General features: G+C 35.4%; 1 protein-coding gene across 1 annotated transcript in view; it reads left to right on the top strand.

The window, feature by feature from the left end:
- The window catches only part of YES1 (YES proto-oncogene 1, Src family tyrosine kinase), a 71,382-nt gene that overhangs the window by 44,052 nt on the left and 10,988 nt on the right, over window positions 1-16,342 (top strand). Inside the window, exons 2-8 of the mRNA XM_030336884.1 lie at window positions 4,752-5,024; window positions 8,438-8,537; window positions 11,549-11,647; window positions 12,910-13,013; window positions 13,100-13,249; window positions 14,576-14,731; window positions 14,909-15,088. Coding sequence (XP_030192744.1) covers window positions 4,760-5,024; window positions 8,438-8,537; window positions 11,549-11,647; window positions 12,910-13,013; window positions 13,100-13,249; window positions 14,576-14,731; window positions 14,909-15,088 — 1,054 coding nt within the window. The 5' untranslated portion in view covers window positions 4,752-4,759. The remainder of the gene's footprint in view (window positions 1-4,751; window positions 5,025-8,437; window positions 8,538-11,548; window positions 11,648-12,909; window positions 13,014-13,099; window positions 13,250-14,575; window positions 14,732-14,908; window positions 15,089-16,342) is intronic.

Below are 16,342 nucleotides of genomic sequence, written 5' to 3'. Positions count from 1 at the left end.
TATTGATTGTTGGTTAAAATCCTCCCTTCATCTTTGAGTATTGAGTCAAAATTTGCCAATCTGATAAGCAAGAAAGGTACCTTTTAAAATTTGCATTTATTAGAGGACTGGAAAGGTCGGACATCTCCTTATACTGCTTATTGGCCTTTCATATTTCATTTGTAAATTATCTCTTGATAGGCTTCCCTGTTTTTTTGAGGGGCTGTCTTTTTTTTTTTAACATGTAAAATGTCAACCAGTTTTCATTTGTGTACATTTCTGTGTTAGACTGAGTAAGAACATGAGCAAGTACAAAGATACTTTCCTTTTTCTCATATCTTTAACTTTGCTTAAGACTTTTTTGTCCCTACTCCTGTTCCCCACACAGAAGTTAGATAATCATGCATCTAGGCTTTTCTTTTAAGGTTTCTACTTTTACATTATGCTTTAAAACACTTTTCCAACTAGATTATGAAACATGGTGAGTTTCTTCTAATACTTTTAGAAGCAGATACCTTTTATGTAATTAGCTTATAGTTCCCTCAAAGTGTGTTCATTAGAAATTTAAATTTCCACTCCCAGTTATGTTTTGATGCTTATACTTAACTGTCACATCTTAAGAATATACTCATTTAAGATAATGATCTGAAAATCTTCCAGCTTTGAGGTTCTGAGAGTTTCTGTTTTCATATTTATAGCTACATTTATTTTATAGTGCTTAATTTTTTTTTTTGCACTTTTATTGTTTTAAGTAATTTACACCCAATGTGGTGGGTCCAAGATCCAAAGTTGCATGCTCTACCAACTGAGCTAGCCAGGTGCCCCTAGAATGTTTTTAATTGAAGTATAATTAATATACAGTGTTAGGTTTCAGGTATACAACACAGTGACTTGACAATTTCATAACAATACTCAGTGTTTACCATGATTAAGTGTAGTTGCTATCTGTCATCATACAATGTTATTACAATATTATTGACTGTATTCCTTATGCTGTACTTTTCATCTCTGTGACTTATTGTATCTCTTAATCTTCTTTACTTACCCCATCCCTCCACTCTGACAACTACCAGTTCTGTTTTTAAGAGTCTGGTTTTTTGTTTGTTTGTTTGCTTTTTTTTTAGATTCCACATATAAGTGAAATCATATGGTACTTGTCTTTCCCTGACTTATTTTACTTAGCATAATATCCTCTAGGTCCATCCATATTGTCACCTATGGCAAGATCTCATTTTTTTTTTATAGCTGAGTAATATTCCCATTATTTACACACATCCCACACATATTTATCCATTCATCTATGTATAGACACTTGGATTGCTTCCATATGTTGGCTATTGTAAATAATCTTGCAGTTAACATAGGGGTGCATAGTGAAATTGCTGGATCATACGATATTTCTATTTTTGATTTTTTTTAAGAACCTCAATACTGTTCATTACCGCCAACAGTGCATGAAGTTTCCCTTTTTATCCACATTCTTGCCAGTACTTGTTATTTCTTTTTGGTATTAACCATTCTGATAGGAGGTAATATCTCATTGTGGATTTGATTTGCATTTCTCTGGTGACTAATGATGTTGAGCATCTTTTCATGTGTCTTTTGTCCTTTTATGTGTATATCTTCTTTGGAAAAATGTTCAGTTCTTCTGCCCATTTGTCAATCAGATTATATGTTTTTTTGGTGTTTAATTGTATAAATTATTTTTTTTAAGTTTATTTATTTTTGACAGATTCAGAGTGTGAGCATGAGCTGGGGAGGGGCAGAGAGAGAGAGGGAGACACAGAATCCGAAGCAGGCTCCAGGCTCCAAGCTGTCAGCACAGAGCCTGATGTGGGGCTCGAACTCATGAACTGCAAGATCATGACCTGGGCTGAAGTCAGACGCTCAACCGACTGAGCCACCCAGGCGCCCTTAATTGTATAAATTCTTTATATATTTTGGATACTAACCTCTTATTGGACATATCAGTCGCAAATATCTTCTCCCATTTACTGAGTTGCTTTTTTGTTTTGTTGATGGTGTCCTTTGCTATGCAAAACCTTTTTATTTTGGTGTAGTCACAATTGTTTATTTTTGCTTTTGTTTCCCTTGCCTGACAAGATCAAAAAATATGTTGCTAAGGCTGATGTCAGAAAGATTACTACTTAACATTTTGTTTTTCTTCTAGGAGTTTTATGGTTTCAGGTCTCACATTTGTGTTTTAATCCATTTTGAGTTTTTTTTTCTTTTCATTTTGAGTGTATTTTTGTGTGTAGTATAGGAAAGTGGTCCAGTTTCATTCTTTTGCATGTAGTCATCCAGTTTCCCCAACACCATTTATTGAAAAGACTTTTTCCCCATTGTATATTCTTTCCTTTGTCGTAGATTAATTGACCATATAAGCATGGGTTTATTTCTGGGCTCTCTATGCTGTTTCACTGACCTTTGGGTCTGTTTTTATGCCAGTACCATACTGTTTTGATTGATTACTATAACTGTAGTATATCTTGAAATGTATGATTATGATACTTCAGTTTTGTTCTTTCTCAAGTCTGCCTATCCTATTCATGTCCTGTGTGGTTCTATACAATTATTAGGATTATTTGTTCTACTTTTGTAGAAAATACTATTGGTATTTTGATAGGGATTACATTGAATCTGTAGACTGTTTGGGTGTTATAAACATTTTAATGATATTAATTCTTCCAGTCTATGAGCATGGTATACCTTTCCATTTGTTTTGTCTTCAACTTCTTTCATCAGTGTTTTATAGTTTTCAGTGTACAGGTCTTTAACCTCTTTAGTTAAATCCATTCCTAGCTTTTTTTTTTTTTTTTTTTTTTGTAATTATAAATGGGATTGTTTTCTTAATTTCTCTTCTACTTTATTATTAGTGGGTAGAACTACAACAAATTTCTGTATATTAATTTTGTAGCTTCTAACTTTAGTGAATTCATTCATCAGTTCTAATAGTTTTTGGTGGAGTCTTTAGGGTTCTCTGTATATTGTATTATGTCTCTGCAAATAGTGGCAGTTTTACTTCTTCCTTACCAATTTGGTTGCCCTTTATTTCTTGTCTGATTACTGCAATATAGCTACATTTTAGATGTTATATAGCTAAGGTCATAAATATTCAGTCTTTGTGAATTCATGAGGCAATCATCTTAATCACTCACCTACTTCCTTTTGAATGCCATGTAAGAAAGGAAAAACTGTAAAATTAGAATGACCCTTAAAAGGAAGTGAATTAATGAAATCCCCATTAGTGCTCCCATAAGAAGTGAATAAAATAATGCAGATTTGTAATATTAGTAACCTATTATATGAGTCATGTTTGTAAGATGCACAAAGAGATGAGTAACTCTTGATTTTAAGAAATGTATTGCCAGTAATTTGGGGGTAGGGTGGGAATTACACCAGTAAGCAAAAAACAAGATACAAAATGGTAAGGTAAGCATTCCATATAAAAATCTCCCCAAAAGTACACTGGACGTTTTAAGGAAGACAATATTTTGCCATTTATGGGGAAAAGCCTGAATGGAAAAGTAGCATTTTTGGTGACATTCAGTGAATGGATAGAACTATAGCAGGTAGAGAAGTTTTAGATGTAAAAATCCCCACAAAATTGGGAAAGCACAGGGCATATGTATTGGGGAAACAGGAAAGTGTGTGTGTGTAGATAAGCATAAGGAAATAATAGGAGATAAAGTTGGAAAGATAGAGTGGGATTGGATTTGGTAAGCATTGGGAGTGTGACTGTAGATAAGGAAGAAAAAAGTTACAGAACTACCCTGTTCTATACGTGGTAGCTACTAGCCACATATAGACACTGAGCACTTGAAATGTACCTGGTCCAAATAGAAATGTACTATAAATTTAAAATATATAACAGACTTCTGAGACTTAGTACAAAAAAAGAATGTAAACTGTCATTAAAAATTTTTTTATTGATATGTTGAAATAATTGTATTTTATATGCAGTAGATTAAATAAAATCTATCATTTAAATAAATTTTATTTTTTTATTAAAAAATTTGTTTATTGTTTATTTATTTTGGGAGAGAAAGTATGCACACGTGCTCACGCATGAGCGGGAAGGGGCTGAAAGAGAGGGAGAGAGAGAATCCCAGGCAGTAACCGTGAGATCATGATCTGAGTCGAAATAGAGTCCACTGCTTAACCGACTGAACCACACAGGCGCCCCTTCTTTTTATATTTTTTAACTTGGCTGCTAGAAGATTGAAAATTATATATGTGGCTCAGATTATATTTCTATTACAAAGGGCTTTTATAGATAGAAGGAATACAGCTGGTATTTGCTAGTATTTACTACGTGCCACATATTGTCTGGAACCTGTAATAAACTTAAGTTAATCGTCATAGAAAACTTTATGAAGTGATGTTATTATTATCCCTCTTTTTCATGTAAAGGTAAGGTGCAGAGAGGTTGGGCAGCATACTCCGCTAGTATGTAGAAAGCCAGGATTCAAATGTAGGCGCCTCTGGCTTCAGAGCCAGTGGCTTTCCCAGCACACTATGGCATGTTGTCATTGGACCATTAAAGGTGGTTGAGCTGGAGAATGATATGATTGGAATGATGCCTCAGCAGACTTGTAATAAAGATAAGTAAGGAGAAGAAACTCCATTTTTAGTTGTCTAGTTTTTTATTTTGTTAATGTTACTTTTTTGTGGAAGAACAATTCCTTGTTTAAAGTGAAGTTTTAAATTGAGTTTTTAAGTATCCTTTATATTAACCACTTCTCAAAATATTTGCCTTACCACCTTTGTAGATTTGATAATGGGCTGCATTAAAAGTAAAGAGAACAAAAGTCCAACCATTAAATATAGAACTGAAAGCACTCCAGAGCCTGTCAGTGCAAGTGTCAGCCATTATGGAGCAGAACACACGGCAGTGGCCCCATCGTCTTCAACAAAGGGAGCATCTGTTAATTTTAACAGCCTTTCCATGACACCATTTGGAGGATCCTCAGGGGTGACACCTTTTGGAGGAGCATCTTCTTCATTCGCAGTGGTGCCAAGTTCATATCCTGCTGGTTTAACAGGTGAGATTTAAATGGACAGTTCTGTTGTCTGTTTGGGAATGTGACCTTAGGCAGTACATTCAAAGAAAGATAACTGCTTGTAAGAAAGATAAGTTCCTGGGGGACTTAATAAGTTTATGTGAAAATTAAACTTCTAACGTAAAAATTAAAGTGTTATTGTATACATAGATATTGTTCTGGAAAATTTGGTGATTATCGACTGGTTATACCATTATTTCATTTTTCATTTTTCAAGTAATTATGAAGTGCCTGCTATGTGGCAGGTACTGGGGTTATAAAAATTAAAAACATGTACCCCTCCCTCAAGAATGTTATAAGTTTTCAGGTTTATAATGTACTATCCATTATTAAAATATTATAGTAGTTACTTAATATTAAATGGTAATGTAGTGATGATGGTATTTTTTTTTTATCAGATACTGATTGATTTTAAAAAGAAAAGTCCTAAGGCTCAGAGTTAAATGATTTTTTTTTCAGAGCCAGAGATAAGCAAGAGAGACAAGGTTTAATGTTCTGTTCCAGAACTCCATTTATTACTTTATGATATACTTTCAGAGAACAGGAAGAAGTGACAGCTGACAACCTTTCATGGAGCCCAGAAATGCTCTAAAAAATTAGTTAGAAACTTTAAAAAGATTTCTTTTGTGGAAGGTTTCCACATCAGGATACTTTTTCCCTTGAGTAACAAAACATAACTGGTTTTAAAAAGGTAGAGTGAGCTCTAGGATTCCTTGATATAACAGTAGTTTTTTAATGTCATCAAGGACTCGAGTCCTTGATCTCTTTCCAGTAGCCCTTAGAGTTTCTGCTTTAACCTTAGGCTTGGCAAAACAGCTGCTAGCATCAAATTGAGCAGCAACATGTGTCCTTACTTAACAATCTGCTCTATAAGCTTGGACTATAAATTTGTCCCTTCAGTCTGCTTACCTCTAAACCAATAATAGTGCTAGAGGAATGCCATAAGTGAATTCTATGAGACTGTTCGTTTTGAGGAGTTGTGGACATCAAAGGGTCAATTATAGTTTAATTCCCAACTCCCTAACTCTAAATACCTCAGTAACGGATCGCCATGATGGTGTTCTCAGTTATCATCAAAAGTTTAAGTTATTTTCAGAATTGTATGTTTGGGAAAGACAGTAGTCCAGAATGGTTCAAGTAAATGTTGATCCTTAAGGACATAGTTTAGTTACCTAAGCACTTTACTTATGTCCATTTAATAAAGGTGAAAGCCCTTTAGCTGATCAAGGAAAGCAGTCTTGAGATATCATTTGATCTGAGTTTTGATTGATGAGAATGACCTAAATATGTGCAGAGCTGGAAAAAGAACTTTCTGGGAAAGAGAGAACAACAGCAGAGTTTAGGAGGTACAGATGAACCTGGCAGTTTTGAGGACCAATGAGGACAACAGAGGGTAGAATTGATTACTATAAGATTGAAGAGTTAGGATTACTCAGGACCTCAAAGACTCCGGTAAGAAGTTTGGATTTTATTCAAAAGCCAAGAAAAAGCAGTTGAAGAAATTTAAATAGAGGATTTGCATAATTGAATTTCCTTTTTTTAAAAACCACTGTGGCAACTAACTGTGTGGAGAATGTATATAAGGAAGCAGGTACAGAAGTGGGTTAGGAGGCTACTTCTCTTAAGAGTCCTAGCACTCAGAGATAACAAGGGTTTGGATGAAGGTGGCAGCAGTGGAAATGGAAAAGAAAGTAGATAAGAGGTATTTTAGAGGTAGAGCTAACAGTGCTAGTATAGGGACTTGGTTGAGTACCTGATCAGATAGTGCCATTTGCTTAGGCATTCAAGTAGACATGTCAGATAGGCAGTTAATACATGACTGGAGCTCAGGGGAGAAGAGTAAATCAATCCATTCTATTCTTCTGTTTGCAGGTAATGGTTTAGTTGTGTAGTGTCCTGATCTGTTAAGCATTTGTGTACAGTGCTCTGTATGACAGTTATTTTTGGAATTTATAATTCATATCAGTCATATCACTTAATTTCTAAGAAAAACAAGCCATTTTTAACTTTTAAGTGTTCAGTATACTAACTAATCTTACTAAATCCCTAGCTGTTACTAGGAAGGATCAGTCTTACAGATGGAAATGTTCACCCATTGTTTATCAGAAATTGAGATGATCAGTGCCAGTAATTTGCAGTACTTGTTAATGCTTTTTCTGCCAAAGAATTAATTTGAACTTTGACTGTCTTTCCAAGTCAGAGACCTTGCTACTATGAACCAGAGTTAAATTTGTTTCTGTAGGTGTATAGAATTTTAGAATTTGTAGCTTACAGTAGTTTCATGGGAAGTCTTAAGAGAGCATCTTTTTAACTAAGCTCTAGCTGCCCAAGTCTCCATTTAAAAGTAGGGCTAGTATCTAAAATCTATAAAGAGCTCACCAAACTCCACACCCGAAAAACAAATAACCCAGTGAAGAAATGGGCAGAAAACATGAATAGACACTTCTCTAAAGAAGACATCCAGATGGCCAACAGGCACATGAAAAGATGTTCAGCGTCGCTCCTTATCAGGGAAATACAAATCAAAACCACACTCAGGTATCACCTCACGCCAGTCAGAGTGGCCAAAATGAACAAATCAGGAGACTATAGATGCTGGAGAGGATGTGGAGAAACGGGAACCCTCTTGCACTGTTGGTGGGAATGCAAATTGGTGCAGCCGCTCTGGAAAGCAGTGTGGAGGTTCCTCAGAAAATTAAAAATAGACCTACCCTATGACCCAGCAATAGCACTGCTAGGAATTTATCCAAGGGATACAGGAGTACTGATGCATAGGGGCACTTGTACCCCAATGTTCATAGCAGCACTCTCAATAATAGCCAAATTATGGAAAGAGCCTAAATGTCCATCAACTGATGAATGGATAAAGAAATTGTGGTTTATATACACAATGGAATACTATGTGGCAATGAGAAAAAATGAAATATGGCCCTTTGTAGCAACGTGGATGGAACTGGAGAGTGTAATGCTAAGTGAAATAAGCCATACAGAGAAAGACAGATACCATATGGTTTCACTCTTATGTGGATCCTGAGAAACTTAACAGGAACCCATGGGGGAGGGGAAGGAAAAAAAAAAAAAAAGAGGTTAGAGTGGGAGAGAGCCAAAGCATAAGAGACTGTTAAAAACTGAGAACAAACTGAGGGTTGATGGGGGGTGGGAGGGAGGGGAGGGTGGCTGATGGGTATTGAGGAGGGCACCTTTTGGGATGAGCACTGGGTGTTGTATGGAAACCAATTTGTCAATAAATTTCATAAAAAAAAAATAGATTCTGGAGACTAGGAAGAAAATTATGCTTAGCTTTTTTGCTGACAATTTTTTTTCTCTATTTTACTTTATCCATATAATTACCTTGGTTGTTTTTTTGTTTTTGTCTTTGTTTTTGGCTCCGATAGGTGGTGTTACTATATTTGTGGCCTTATATGATTATGAAGCTAGAACTACAGAAGACCTTTCATTCAAGAAGGGTGAACGGTTTCAAATAATTAACAACACGTAAGTGTTGGGAATGTTTTGTGAGGGAGAAGTACTGACAGAAACCTAGTCTTCATGCCGAAACCACTTAACTGGTTGATTTCTGAATCATGAGAGTGGTGAGGCATGGGTCTCTGCCCACTGGGTTGGATGATGCGTTTAGTTTCTTGAGACACATGGCATAATAACTACTGCTGTAGCCAGAAGTTATTACTTCTACAAATTGTGCTGCAATGTGTGTTTTGCCATGAACAGTAGAGATTAAAGAGTGAAGAATGAGGGAGTAGATGCAAGTAAGTACATTACTTAAAAAAAAAGAAGTCTGTAGAATTCTATGTTCCTGTTTAAGTATAAGATGATTTAAGGATCTTATTTCTTTCTCTTAAAAAGACAAAGGAAAAAGTCCAGGGAGGGAACCCCAGCATCCCGAACTGATCACATTAAGTTGCTTTGTTCTTAGGTGATTCTTAGACATTCAGTGTCCCATTAAGAATTCAATGCTTGAATTGAAAATTCAATTCTTTGGGGGTGCCTGGGTTACTCAGTTTGTCTCCCCCCACCCTCCCCGACTTGCACGCACTCTCTCTCTCTCAAATAAAAAGAAAATAAAATTAAAAAAAAAGAAAATTCAGTGCTTGTTATGGAAAATAAATCCCATAATTTCATTAGCAGGCATAGCAACCAGCTCATAACTTATCAAAATATATATTATGGTCTCTTTACTTCCAGTCATATTTCCAAACTTTCTTGTTCCCATTTGTTATCTATTATTGTTCCAGAATATAAAATATGATCATGTCTCTCTGCTTTAAAATCCTGCAGTAGCTCCCAGTTGCTGTCAAGATAAAAGGAGTAACAGTGGTAGACGTCAGTCATGGAGCTGCTTCCCCTTCCTCACTTAACTGCCCAGCCATAGTAAATTGCTTATAATTGTATGAATACACTGGGGTTTCTCACCTTTCTTTTTCTTTTTCTTTTTTTTAAGTTTATTTGTTTTGAGGGAGGCAGGAGAGAGGTAGAGAGAGAGAGAGGGAGAGAGTGAATCCCACGCAGGCACCGTATTGTCAGCACAGAGCCCATGTGGGGTTCAGTCTCATGAACCGTGAGATCATGACCTGAGTGGGAATCAAGAGTCAGATGCTTAACCAACTGAGCCACCCAGGTGCCACCTCACCTTTCCTTGCCTTCACACGTAGTTTCTTTTTTCTGGAATGGGTCTTTCTGGCTCTCCAATTTTTTTTTTTTCTTTTGTCTGGCCAACCCTGCTCATCCTTCAAAACATATATTCCTGTATCATTTCTCAAGGAGGCCTTTCTTCACATTCTTCCTCTGCTATTGGCCCACACCCCATGTCCTGCTGGATTCAGTTTCTGCCTTACTGGTTGAGGTGGCACCATCTACAAACCTCAATCATAGCTGCCATCACTGCTTTGGATTATAATGTATCATGTGCTTTTCATTCTTCTAGACCAGTGGTTCTCACCTTGGGGAAAAATTGTCCAGGGACATTTGGCAATATCTGGAGACATTTTTAGTTGTTATAGTCAGGGTCCCTCTACTATCTTCTAGTGGGTAGAGGCCAGGGGTATTGCTGAACATCCTACAATGCACAGAACAGCCCCAACAAAAAAGAATTATCCAGCACAAAGAGTCAGTAGCGCCAAGGTTGAGAAATTCTTCTCAGGCTGATTTTCTGGAGGGTATAGACTGTCTTTTTACTTCTGTTTCCAGCATACCTTCTCATAAAGTCTGTCACTTAAAGGGTATTCAGTAAATGTTTGCATGAATCATGAGTGGTTAGTACAAATGCAAACTTTGCAGTTTGTGTATCTGAAAGTGCCTGTAAGCTTATGAGTTCGTCAGTACTTGAAATGCCAAAGGATTTTTCATCTCATTTTTTAGAGAACAAATTCTCCTCAGTCATTTATAAAATTTCAATTTAGATAAAATATTTTCATTACTTCTCTCTGGCAAAGCAAAAAACACGCATTTAATTTTTAGTGGCAGAACCCACTTATATCTTCCTCATTAGAGACTGATATTTGCTTTTATGTTAATTTTGGAAAAGTCAAGTCTTATGTATTTCAAGCTAAACATAATCTCATGTTCTGAATTGATTTTAGTCTTACTTAGATATTTATGGCTAACATTTTTGTAAATATACTTTATTCTCAGAGTTAAATTTTTTATTGTTCTTGCCTGTTGCCTACAGGAGTTCTAAGGCATCCTGATTTTTTCCCCCTACAATGACTAAAAAGGAACATTCTGATTTTATGTACTGTTGAAAGCATTTGACAGTAAAAAAGAACGAACTACTGATAACATGCTATAACATAGATGAACCTTGAAAAAAATTATGCTAAGTGAAAAAAGCCAGTCCAAAAGACCATGCCACATATTGTATAATTCCATTTATATGAAATGCCCATAAACGCATGTCCATAGGAACAGAAAGTGGATTTAGTGTTTGGCAGTGTGGGGGGAGGCTTGGGGAGGAGTAGGGAATGACTGTTAATGGGTACAGAGTTTCTTTGTTGGAGGGGTGGGGGGGTGACGAAATGTTCTAAAATTGATTGTGGTAATGGTTGCACAACTCTGAATATATTAAAACCCATGACATCTTAAAGGGGGAATTTTTGGTGTGTAAATTATATGTCAATAAAGCTTTTAAAAAAGAAAACATTGAGTTGAAACTGAGTAATTTGAAAGATTTACCTCCCAAATTGTTTTAGTTAGTATAGTTTATTGTTTTAGGTTGTAAGAATTGTGTAAAAAAAGGGATCTTATAACTAAAATTAAACTGTAACTTTTGGAGGAGAAAGACGCAGTTGTGCTTTTGCTTTTAGCCTTATTCGTTTAATTCATGTAACCTATTTTTGAGTATTCTTCTTTTGAGTTTAATTCTTGATCAAATGAATGCATTAAAAAATGGAAGTAATACCTCTTTTCTACATATATACAAGGCAACACTGTAATAAATTGTGTCCTGAGCAGTTGTCTACCTTGGGTAATTGTTGTTTTATGTATTACAGGGAAGGAGACTGGTGGGAAGCACGATCAATTGCTACAGGAAAGAACGGCTATATCCCTAGCAATTATGTAGCCCCTGCAGATTCCATTCAGGCAGAAGAGTATGGCCCTACTTCATATTTTATTAATTACTTTGATTTTAGAAAATGTTTTAGTGCACATTCTACTTAGCCACAATTTTACACACATACAATTACATACCAGCCTTAATACAGCTAATACATCATATTAATAGGAGATGTTACTTGAAAATTAATAATTAATGCCATAGTATTTGCTTACAGTAGGATCATAAATAATCTGCATTAATCATACTATTATGCCTAGTCTGTATCCTTTATATTTTCTCTTTAAAAACATCATATTAACTCTATTTATATTCTGCAAACTCTCTCACTTCAAAATTTACCCTCAGTTGATAGTGTTGTATCAGTGTTAATTTCTTGACTTAGGTGCTTGGTCTGTGATTATGTAGGAGAATATCCTTAAGTACACACTGAAGTATTTAGGATAATGATTCAGAATGTTTGCAACTTACTCTCAATTGGTTCAGAAAAAGTACACAGAGTAAGAGAATATGACAAAGTAAAATTTTAACATTTAGGAAATGTGGGTAAGGAGTATATGAGTGTTCTATGTGCTATTCTCACAACTTTTAAAAAATTAAAATTCACCTTCAGTGACATAATATTTTTAGATCAAACCAAGAATGTCTGGGATTTATAATAATACTACTTTGTTTTCATAACACAACACTTAACACAGTGGCTTGCACAGAGTAGGTGCTCTCTCAGTGTTTGTTTTTATTGCTTTTACAATATGTAATCTGTCTCTGTAACTCTGTTCTGCTTGACACTTGTTACTTCTTGTTTTATTCTGTGAGCTTCTCCACAGCAGAGACTTATTTTTATTCACAAATCTGTATTAAATCAAACCCACGCTAATTTAGAGTTGCTAGTAATTTGGATATAGTTTACTTGCACTTTACTGAATACAGATGATCACACTGTTACCAGGGAGCCACTTCTGTTCTTCCTACTGCACTCTTCATATTTCCATCTGTCAGGGACCTAGAGGTTCTCTCTGTCATTATTGTCTTTAGTTCTCTGATCCTGTGACTTCCAGGTGAAGTTTAAGAGACTGGTTGAATAGTCAGTACCTGGAAATACTAGGACAGTATGTTCTGACAGTAGTATTTGTAATACTTCTATTTAGTAAAGATCTTTTATTGTGTTTGCTGTGTTTTTAAGCTGTCTTCTGAAGCTCTTTGTTGTCACCCCTCCCCTCCACTCGAATCTTACTGATACTTATGTAAATCTTTCCAACCCTTACACATTTCTAACTTCAAACACTTTTTTCCCAGGTGGTATTTTGGCAAAATGGGGAGAAAAGATGCTGAAAGATTACTTCTGAATCCTGGGAATCAACGAGGTATTTTCTTAGTACGAGAGAGTGAAACTACTAAAGGTAATTATAATGTAATGTAAGTATAAAAGTTTTCTTGGACCGTATTTTGAGAAAGATACAGAAAAAGTATTTGTTTCCCCCCTTAGGTGCTTATTCTCTCTCTATTCGTGATTGGGATGAGGTAAGAGGTGACAATGTGAAACACTACAAAATTAGGAAACTTGACAACGGTGGATACTATATCACAACCAGAGCACAATTTGATACTCTGCAGAAGTTGGTAAAACACTACACAGGTATGTGACGATTTCACACATGAAAACTATTTTTAAATGTTGTATTTTATGAGGACAGAATCTCTGTTTTCATTTCTTGTAAGGTTTAGCTCAGTACTTTACACACAGAGTATGTTCTATAGATGTTGTTGTATTGTAGTTTTAAAATGAAGAACAGGTAATACTTATTACCTGAATTAGGTTCTTAGATATGGTAAAATTCGACTACCATTATTTGAATCCTTGTATCTAACTGGAGTAATATTTACGTTGGGGTTTCGTTTCATAACAGCTAAAAACCAAGATAGATTGTGACAATAAATAAAAAAGCATAAAAGCAAAAAATTTTTAAGGAACATTTATTAAGTAGGTAAAACTAAATACTTAAAAAGCCATATCAGATGTCTTTTCGAGTTACATTCCTCTATATGGGCTGGACCACATAAAACTTCCTAAAATATAAATCCAGTGAAATTTAATTCTGCAGATGCATTTTTCTTTTCCTGGAAAACTAACCTATAGCAACTGTAGACATTCTTTTGGTTTTTCAAGGACCTTTGAAAGATATTCGGTATCAGATTCTTCTGTCTCAAAATTTTGCATTGCTGATTTAATATATGAATGCATCTGAAAGTTTTTAAATTCTTAATACTAGAGGTAAGGGAGTTCCCATGGCAGTCTCTTCTTCAGTGACAGCTAGCTACAAACAGTCTATCAAGTCAACCACCAATCTTGACATTGAAGAAACATGTTAGCGAGCAGTTGTAATTGCACTGGTTAGAATGTGGATTTGTGTGGTTACTTGTTGAAAATGGGAGGCAACATATCTTATATTCAACAAAGAAGATTGGATAAGCAAGATTCACAAGTCAAGCCATTGTGAATTTGGGATTCCCTGTTTAACAGTTAATGGTAGCATTCTCTTTAGGAAGAGGTAAAGCACAGTGGTCAAAAACATAACTTTGGAGGTAACCAGAACTAGGGTTTGAATCCCATCTCCATCACTTACTAACTGGGTGATGTTAAGAAAGTCACTTAAGCTTTTCAAGACTTACTTATATGAGATATTTATAAAGTTCTGAATTAGTACAATAGCTGAGACATAATAAGTATTCAATAAATTATAACCTTAAAAAGGTATTTAACAAAAAATGTTTTGCTTTTTGTATGTTTTGTTTCTTATATACATACAACTCCCTTTTTTGTGTCTCTGGTTTTAGCATAAAACTGATAAAACATTATGTTTTTGTTTTCTTTAATTTAAACTTTTAAAAACATTGATATACTATATATACCTTAATTTTTGTAATTAATTCATTTTACAGTGTAGTTTATTCATTTATCTAGAACATGCTGATGGTTTATGCCATAAGTTAACAACCGTGTGTCCAACTGTGAAACCCCAGACTCAAGGTCTAGCAAAAGATGCTTGGGAAATCCCTCGAGAATCTTTGCGACTAGAGGTTAAATTAGGACAAGGATGTTTTGGTGAAGTATGGATGGGTAAGAAATCTGAACTTCTGGTTTTTTTGTCATTTGTTTAGCCGCAGATTAAAGCACCACAACTTATGATAAGATATACTAAAATATTTAAGGTAACTGCTCAGTGCTGCTCACTGAGGTTTGACTTAAAATCTCTTAATAAATAGATTAAAATAGTAAAATATGTTGTTTCTCTAGGAACATGGAATGGAACCACAAAAGTAGCAATCAAAACACTAAAACCAGGTACAATGATGCCAGAAGCTTTTCTTCAAGAAGCTCAGATAATGAAAAAGTTAAGACATGATAAACTAGTTCCTCTATATGCTGTTGTTTCTGAAGAGCCCATTTACATTGTCACTGAATTCATGTCAAAAGGTATGTGTATATTAGTTTATTTTTAGAGTATTCAGGTTGATAAATTTTTTAAAAAACAAGTCTTCATTTCTATTTTTATGCATACAAATTTTTTAATGTGTCGTGTTCTCTAAGATTTTTATGTATACGTTTGAAAAGAGAAAATCTAACATTTTGTTTAATGGAGTAGTGATTAGTTCCAGTTATTCCAAAGGAGAATACAAAGTTTAAAAGGAAAATCAGGCCAGCCCAATTTATGTTGAAAGTAAGTAGTCTTTCATTCCATTTGGCTAAAGGAAATGGAATAGCTAGGAAAGGGAAAAAAAATATTTCTATCAATTAAAATAATGCAGTTAGATATTTATATCTTTAGTCCTAAAGCAAAGAAATCAGGTGAAATTAAGGAAATTAATTTTATCTTATTTTAGTGTAAACACAGTCTCTATATTCAGGATTCCTAGAAACTTTTCCCCACTATTGTTCACTAACATTTCTCCATTCTCCCAAACTCTAGACCCTAAGGTGGGATCTTTAGTAACAGGGTTGTTTGGGGCCCAAGATAAAGAGAAGGGACAGATGATGCTTTAAAAGAGGAACCAGTAAGTACTAAATATGTTGCCAGTCCCACTTTTACCCTCTTGAATTTTATCTTTTTTTTTTTTCTTCCTCTTAATGAGTCACTCATCCATAATTAAAGCTACTGGTTATGTCATCTCTCTTCAGTAGTCCATCTTGGCCAACAATGTAGTTCCATCTAGTGGTGACAGGGCCAACTACAAGCTGCATATTTGCTATAGGAAATCTACCCCCCACCTCCCAAAGGAATAGCAAGACCAAAAATTAGGAACTGATGTAACCTACTAATTGATAGCCAAAACTTACCTAATACCCTGAAGGCACATGGCACTTTTTGGAAAGAATCTCTACTGCAAACAACTGCCAAATAACCCCTTTCAGAGTGCATTGGATGCATTGTATAAGGAAGAGAGAAAAGGGACAAGGAGGAAGTTTAAATCAAGATATTGATAGCATAAGAATGTAATGGAGGTAAAGCTAATGGTCCATTTAGCTATGCATATTGATTTCAAGAATTATTTGGGGCGCCTGGGTGGCTCAGTTAGTTGAGCGCCTGACTTTGGCTCAGGTCACGATCTCACGGCTCTGTGGTTCGTGCCCTGCGTTGGGCTCTCTGCTGACAGCTCAGAGCCTGGATCTTGCTTTGGATTCTGTGTCTCCCTCTCTCTCTGCTCCTCCCCCACTCATGCTCTGTCTGTC

The sequence above is a fragment of the Lynx canadensis genome, chromosome D3, assembly GCF_007474595.2.
Source record: "Lynx canadensis isolate LIC74 chromosome D3, mLynCan4.pri.v2, whole genome shotgun sequence".
In the NCBI taxonomy this organism is placed as follows: domain Eukaryota; kingdom Metazoa; phylum Chordata; class Mammalia; order Carnivora; family Felidae; genus Lynx; species Lynx canadensis.
This window is presented reverse-complemented; position numbering and strand designations above follow the sequence as displayed.